Source organism: Paramormyrops kingsleyae, chromosome 7 (assembly GCF_048594095.1).
Source record: "Paramormyrops kingsleyae isolate MSU_618 chromosome 7, PKINGS_0.4, whole genome shotgun sequence".
In the NCBI taxonomy this organism is placed as follows: Eukaryota; Metazoa; Chordata; class Actinopteri; order Osteoglossiformes; family Mormyridae; genus Paramormyrops; species Paramormyrops kingsleyae.
Window position 1 is genome coordinate 32,843,434 of NC_132803.1, and position 7,436 is coordinate 32,850,869.

Genomic DNA, 7,436 nt, shown 5'->3' on the forward strand with positions numbered 1-7,436 from the left:
TTTCTGTTTTATTCCATGTCGGACCGTTTCCATCTTTTAATGTTCATTACCAGTCGAGTGGCCAGCCCATTCTCCTGAAGACTTGCAACGCTGTGTTTAACAAAACAATAGGATAATCCTTCATGTCGACCTTTTGGATGTAGAAGACCAGATTAAAAGCCCTATACCATTCAGTGGGCTGTTTCACTGCATGTGTGTGTGTATGACCTCTTAATTTTTAACATGTGACATATTGCACCCATAATTTGAGACTACAAAAGTAAAAACAGAATCGTACGTATGGATTCCTTTGAACCCTGCTTCTAAAATTACACTTCAAACAGTGTACAATACAACAGTGTTAGCATGATAGGGGCAGGTCATTGTACCATGATCTAGCTGTGTATCTGCCCAGCTTTAAGGAAAATAAAGGTCATATCAAAAGCAACACACAAGTCACCACACGGGCTGGTTCCTGCATGGACAATTACATCAGCCAGTAAGACTGTCCAGTGTTTAAAGCCAGGTCATGTTAGCAGTGATTAAAGTTCGCTAACTCATGGTTTTTAAAACAAGTGATCCCTGGAATTGAAAGCAGCCTGTAGTGTTTCCAAAACACGGTTTCGTGTAACGTGTCATCCTTGGCAAAAAAGCACTTGGCTCCCGGAAATAGAAACGGGACAGAATGTTTTACATATGCACGTGCACGTGGCAGTTCCTGTAGGGAGCTGGATGGAGCTTGATTCAGTGGTTGGGCTGCTCTGTTTGTACACCATCCTGCTCTTAAATGCTCAGTTTTTGGGAGAGCAGGCGCGTGACGCTTATGACCAGCAGCAGGACATGCATCGCCGGCAGCAGGGGCTCAGCCGGGGGCGGGGCTCTGCTAGCATCCCATGTGCCCATGCTGACGCAGGCTGTTCCGTGATTGGCTGCTTTATGAATGAAGGCTTGTGTTCCAGCTGGATCCCGCCCCCCTGCAGCGTGCTGATTCGCTGGTTCTCCGCTTCGGCCTTCACGCCCAGGAAGGCAGCCAGGTCCAGGTCGAGCGCAGTAGCGCCGCCGCGTGGCAAAGGTGTGTTCTGACGACACTGAGGGCAGGGAATCCACAGCTGCTGGGAATAGGGGTGCAGAGGGCAATAAGGACAGGGGTCAAGTTTGTGGAGTTTATGCTAGGATACTGGGATAGTAACCCTAGCATAAGGCTTCTTCGTTAAACCAGGCATACCTGTTCATTAATGACGGTGTCCAGTCGTCGCAGGCAAGCCTGGCAGAATGTATGCCCACAATACAGCTTGCGCGGAAGCCTCTCGCTTAGGTTGTAAGCACAATAGCAGATTATGCAATCCAACTTGCGGCTGTCTCGCGAAGGCTGCTCCCCCGGTTCCACACTGCCCCCTGCTGGTGCCTCTGGCACAGACCCGTCCTCCTTTGACATCTTGTGCAGAGCGAGGAATGCAAATTTATCACACCATCTTCATCTGCTTAGACAGCAAACCTACACGACTGCTTTTGGAAGCGATTAAAACAAAGTCTTCTCTAGCTATAACGCAACTTCGGAGCTGTTACGTGTTGTGGGGAAATTCGGTGGCTGATCAAGCACCAGGCTAAGGAAACACGGTAGAGTAATCCTGTAAACAGAGACAGGTGGATCCGTTTTCTATCCGAGATGCAGGTAAGGATGAAACAGAGCAGATGGTGACCGGGGCCCGTGTTTGCGGCGATCAGCTCTTATCTGCAGCTGTTCTAAACCTTATTGCATCGTTCTTTAACGCGCTATAGACTGGGCCGCCTAGTTTGTCCTAATTTTCAATATTTATCACATTTTAAGTATGTCAATTACCCGCGATGAATTATTGATCTTGAGCAACACGGGATCGAATTAAAACTGAATATTCACCTGGTTTATATTGTGAAGTCTGTAAACTTTAATGATGAACAAGCTCGCAAAATTCTCTATAAATTCGAATTTTGTAGAAAGCAATCGCTTGGAAAATTAATGGATGGCAAATATTAGTTATTTTGCAGAAACAAACGCTAAACGTCATGTTTTTATAATAAGCTATAGCCTATATATGACTTAAAAGTATGTAGACCTACTGTGACTTTTTATATTAAACAATATCCTATATAAAGGAATACCGGGTAACAAAAAAAGTTAAGCAGCTCATACTAAAAAGGTATTCAGATTGTCTCACATCAATTAGTCGTACAATATATCTTAGAACCAAAACGGTTTTTTTTTTTTTACTGCAGAAATATACTAACGGGTGTCACGGCGGCTCCTGATGCCGGACATATGCCAGATGATCCAAGCATAGCGGCTCATATGTACCTTCCAGCACCGTGTGTCTTTAGTGCTCCTCCGGTTTTCTCGCTGAGGCTCCCGCTGCCCCGTACCCACCCATTACCTTATCAGCTCCGAGACATGGACGGGGTCGCGGGGGCTCAGTGCGTCACCGCAGGGCCGTTCGTAGACACCTCCGCCCCTTCAAATCCTCCTCCAAATCCCTCTACTTCATGCCCAATGTGCCCAGGAGAACCTGGGATCTCCGCTTGGCTCCGATCCAGGAGGGAAGTTTCTCTTACTTCTTTATGCGGGACGTGAGTCGCATCACCCGTCTCGGGTCTCCAAGGGGACGCTGTACTAAGTATAAAGGTTGAGCACAGCGACCAATGTGAAAGGCTATTCCAGGGAGACTGCAGGAGTAAGGCTGAGTGAAACCCCTTCCCGATCCCACACGCGTGCAGCCCTCTGCTGACGGCCCGGCCGGGCTGAAGGCATACCCCGGCTCACGTTGCCGCTCCTCGGGAGCAGGCCGGCGGGGATATCGGCTTACGGCCAACACAAAGGGTCCGAGAAACCCGACACGGCACGCCGAGACACACCGCAAATTGGCTGTCAACAGGGAGGACCAGCTGGATGGGGCAAGGGGCCTTCTAGTTACACCGGTTTAATGCACCGCTTATCACCGACTTCATATATTTTTTTAGCTGAAATACTGTAGAACACTTTGCCGTTACATTACTGAGCATTTACTAAACCGATTCAAGTTAGCCGTGTTTTTTTCGATGCTATAATATCGCCCCTCCTGGTATTAAAAGCAACCTTACATACTCCATTGTATAGAAACGTTTAGGCATTTTGAATTGAATTTAATTCATTTATTGTATTTGTACACAGTACAGAGATTCAATGTGCAACCCCTCCATATAGTACTCTTCCTGTAAAATGATATAGAAACCCCCTATATAAACAGTACAAATATGCTATATGAAAACATAAATACAATGTGCATATATAGATATAGTGCAAAAGGTTCATAAAATAGCTCGGGTTGTGCAATGTTACGGTTGTAGTGCTAAGTTTACAGTGAGGTAATTGTAAGTACAACCAGTTTTACCGGGGGCGCTTGATGGTCTGATTAAGTGCCTTTATAGCTCTCGAGGTAGCGTTTGCCGGATGGGAGATTTTCGCCGTTCCTTTAGTTACTTTATGATTAGCACCTAAAGTTAAATACCTCTATTAATATTTGCTGGAGGGTAATATTCTGATGAAGTCTCCTGTCAAATATGCATAAGTATAAAATTACCCAATAATGACAGTATAATAGGAAAGGGTAAATGGATGCCGGGGAGTTTCCAGTACCGAAAAGAGCAGAGGCAAGTCAAGTTTGCCTGGGGCTGGTCTTCTTCTTCTTCTTCTTCTTCTTCTTCTTCTTCTTCTTCTTCTTCTTCTTCTTTTTCTCTTTTGAAGGAAGATTGGCATCGGGGCTAAAATACTCGGCGCTCGGTTTATAATACTCAGGGCTACAGCCCAGAGTTATCCGACCTAACGACGGTGAAATTTCACAATACACGCACGTTTCATAGTACTAGGACCGCCTGCCCTTTGGCGTGAGACATCAGATGATCCTGAATCACATGGTGCTCTTGGTTTTAGAACACAGGCAATGCATGAAAATGTACATTAAGTATAAAATTTTGGATGGTATAGAGTACAACTCAATAAATAAGCCGTTTGAGAGTAATATGGCTTTGTGGCCACTAGGTGGTTGTATTGTGCAGATTCACCGATGATCTGTCACCGGAAGAAACGCTGGTCTCATGTGACTCCTTGGTGTTTTATCTTTTACTCTTCACCCAGTTTCTTTGAAGGCGTTTATCATAGTTACCTCGTGGACCATTAATACGCCAGGAATGTTATGTTTACCCAAATTGAACATTTCCGTTCTGGGTTGATTATTTGTATTTCTTGAATGTTGCTTGAATTACTGATATAACATCTACCTCTGCAGTTCTGTGACATCAGAATGATGAGGATGATGTGACTTACTGAGAAGTTCAGCTTGTTTGCCCGTCTAACTATTTTAGGGACTCTCTGCCCATTCCCTAAGTCACTTATGCTAATCTATCTCTGACGATGAAACTTAGGCCTGATGGGTGTGTCTTCGCTGACCTGATTTTATGGGGTTTTTTTTTCTTCCCCAATAACTGCTGTGTCCACTGAAAGCTCTTGTTACAATAATCTGACGTCGGAGCAGGGGTATGCAAGATCAGGAGATCTGTTTTCTTGCACCACGTTGAGGGAGTCTTGCAAAGTTCAGAGTCTTGCGACCCGTTTCCCATTTACTTAGCTGGTTATTTTGCTGAAGCGGCTCCCACTGGTAAATATGGGTGCAGTGTCATTCCTTCCTCATGGGCTTGGTCAGTGAATCGGGTCACTGCCTGGAGAGTGCGACTTTAACCTCATGTTCCAGTTTTGCGGTCATAACACTGTTTTTTTTTATTTCCTCAGAACCAGTAAATCGCACCGGGGCGGGGGGGGGGGGGGGGAAATCACCCTTGGTAAACTGTGTAATTGTCAGTGATTGAAACTGGGCACTTAGGTAAAAATTTTCCAACTGGGGGATAAATGAAAGATCTTTTATTTGGCATTTGCACAAATACAGGTACATTGTAATGCTTCTCTTCACCAACCCCATCTTGCTCTCCACAGGTTGGGTGTCACAGCCTGGGGTCAGCACCCCTAGAGCTGGGGGTTAAGGGCCTTGCTCAAGGGCCCACAGACATGTGACTGTTCTACCAAGACTGGGGCCTGAACCGGCGATCTTCTGACCACAGACACAGAGACTTAACCCAGTGAGCCACTAACCAACCCCTGGGGCAGGTTCCCTGTTGGCAATATTCGGAAGGGGGGCTCAGGACTTAGCAGGGAGGCACTTTCAATCACCATGTCCTTGCTGGAGTCGGCGGGAGACTCGTTCATTCAGTAAAATGAACTGAAGATAAGGAGAAGTGTTGTGGTACAAACAGGTCATACACTGATCAGCCATAGGTCCCCTTTGTGCCGCCAAATCAGCAATGACCCATCAAGGCATGGACTCCACAAGACTTCTGATGGTGTGCTGTGGTATCTGGCACCAAGACGTCAGCAGCAGATCAAATCCTATAAGTTGCGAGGTGGGGCCTCCATGGATCGGTCGTGTTTGTCCAGCACATCCCACTGACCCTGGATCAGATTGAGATCTGGGGAATTTGGAGGCAGTATCAATGCTTTTTTTTTCCATATTCCTGAATCATTTTTGCAGTGAAGCAGGGGCACATGGTCCTGCTGAAAGAGGCCACTGCCATCAGGGAATACCCTTGTCATGAAGGAGTGTACTTGGTCTGCAACAATGTTTTGGCAGGTGATATATGTCAAAGTAACACCCACATGAATGCCAGGACCCAAGGTTTCCCAGCAGAACATTTCCACCTCCTTCCATTGCTCCATGGTCCAGTTCTGATGTTCATGTGCCCATCGCAGGCACTTTCGGAGGTGGACAGGGGTCAGCATGGCCACTATGACCAGTCTGCGGCTATGCAGCCCCGTAGGCAGCAAGCTTTGGAGATGCTCTGGTCCAGTCGATCACAATTTGGCCCTTGTCACAGTCACTCAGATCCAAGTTCCAACACAACTTCAAGAACTGATTGTTCACTTGTCTAACCTACAATGGCACCCCTGACAAGTGCCACTGTATTTAGATTATGAATGTTATTCAGTCAGTAGTTGTAATGTTATGGCTGATTGGTGCGTATTTCCCTACAAAGACATTTGTGTGACAAGAAACCGGCAGTTATGAACCACAAAGGAAATGCATCTATGTGTCACAATATCTACAGGTCATAGACCTGGCATTTCGTAATGTCTATATATCACAGTGTGTACAGGGTGCTGTGTTTCCATGTAATAATGTACACCAGGGGTGGCCAATCTTATCCGCAAAGGGCCGGTGTGTATGCAGGTTTTTGGGATAACCTGTAGGTCAGCTGTTCAAACCCAGGTGTGAGGACTCTTCAACCAATCAGTCCTCTAATTAGTAATCTAATTAGGGAGTTGCAGCGAAAACCCGCATACACACCGGCCCTTTGCGGATAAGATTGGCCACCCCTGATGTATACAGATCATAGTTTCCATGCTATTAAATTTGTATGTTGCAATGTTTACAGGTGTGCACACGTCACAATCTCTGGGCCACACTGGACACCTATGTGTCACAATAGCTGTTTCCATTAAAGTTTTGTGCAAATTAAGTTTCTAATAAGCTCACAAAGTAAAATGACAAATCTGGGTGTGTTTACATTAATGTATGCCCTTCAAATAATAATTGCCATTTATCATCTCATGAGATTAAGATCCATGTCTTGAACTTCAACAGAAGTAATTATCTTGTCCTACGTATCTGCTCATTTGCAAATTCTGTTTCCACTGCAGATTTGCAAAGTACTTTTGCAACTTACCATGAAAATCACCTCAAGCGAATGTAAAAACTATTTTTCCATATCTGAAGGTTTTTCTTTTATGAAATTTCAGTGTTTCTGTTAAAGTTTTTTTTTCAGTTTCTATCATCGAAATGTGCAAAACCAAGGTCAATGAAGATGGCAATAATATCTGCAGGTTCTTGTGTTCACACGTGATAAATCTACAGGCTGCTTTCCATATGCAGACAGCGTAAGCGGTTGGCATGTTTACATGTCTATTTAACCAAGAATGCCATATTTGAGCCATGAAATTCAGAAAACACTCATGATGTCAGATAACAGGTATAACAGTAAACTTCTCTTGTTGATGTGTGTGGGGAGGAAGTATTTTAAATGTCAACTGACCCAGGAGCAATATTAGAAAACTTTTAGGATACAATATTTCCTGTTTAGGTGGCAATAATCTTGTTGTTACTTGTGAAAAATGGTGCACTTTAAGCTAAGATTACCAGTGGAGCCACACAATCGCATTCTTTTAATTTTTTTTAGTCTGATTATTATCGGCTCTCCACCTAAATTATTTAGTATTTTACATCCTCTTTGTAATTGTGTTGTACCAAATTTAAATATTACATATGACCAGTGGGCTTCAAAAACGGATGGATTGATGGATGTTTTTGCGAAATTATCTTATTTTCTCTTAAACAACTCCCCCC

General features: G+C 44.6%; 1 protein-coding gene across 2 annotated transcripts; it reads right to left on the minus strand.

Annotated features, from left to right (window-relative positions):
* Nucleotides 1-87: 87 nt before the first annotated feature.
* On the minus strand, nucleotides 88-2,689 carry rnf224 (ring finger protein 224). Of its 2 annotated transcripts, XM_023818626.2 has the most exons (3): nucleotides 2,312-2,689; nucleotides 1,205-1,414; nucleotides 88-1,088 (listed from the first exon to the last, which is right to left on the minus strand). In XM_023818626.2, exons 2-3 carry the CDS (start codon nucleotides 1,412-1,414, stop codon nucleotides 801-803), a joined length of 498 nt encoding a protein of 165 aa, XP_023674394.2. In that variant the 5' UTR covers nucleotides 2,312-2,689; the 3' UTR covers nucleotides 88-800. The 2 variants fall into 2 exon arrangements, with proteins under 2 accessions (XP_023674394.2, XP_023674393.2); XM_023818625.2 differs by lacking the exon at nucleotides 2,312-2,689 and having other exon boundaries at nucleotides 1,205-1,421.
* Between the last annotated feature and the right edge of the window lie 4,747 nt (nucleotides 2,690-7,436).

Bases quoted from the DNA above. Each gene is read 5' to 3' on its own strand.
- rnf224 (XM_023818626.2), bottom strand. From the start codon at position 1,414: ATGTCAAAGGAGGACGGGTCTGTGCCAGAGGCACCAGCAGGGGGCAGT. The intron at 1,089-1,204 runs GTATGCCTGGTT...TATTCCCAGCAG, and splicing joins ACACCGTCATTAATGAACAG to CTGTGGATTCCCTGCCCTCA.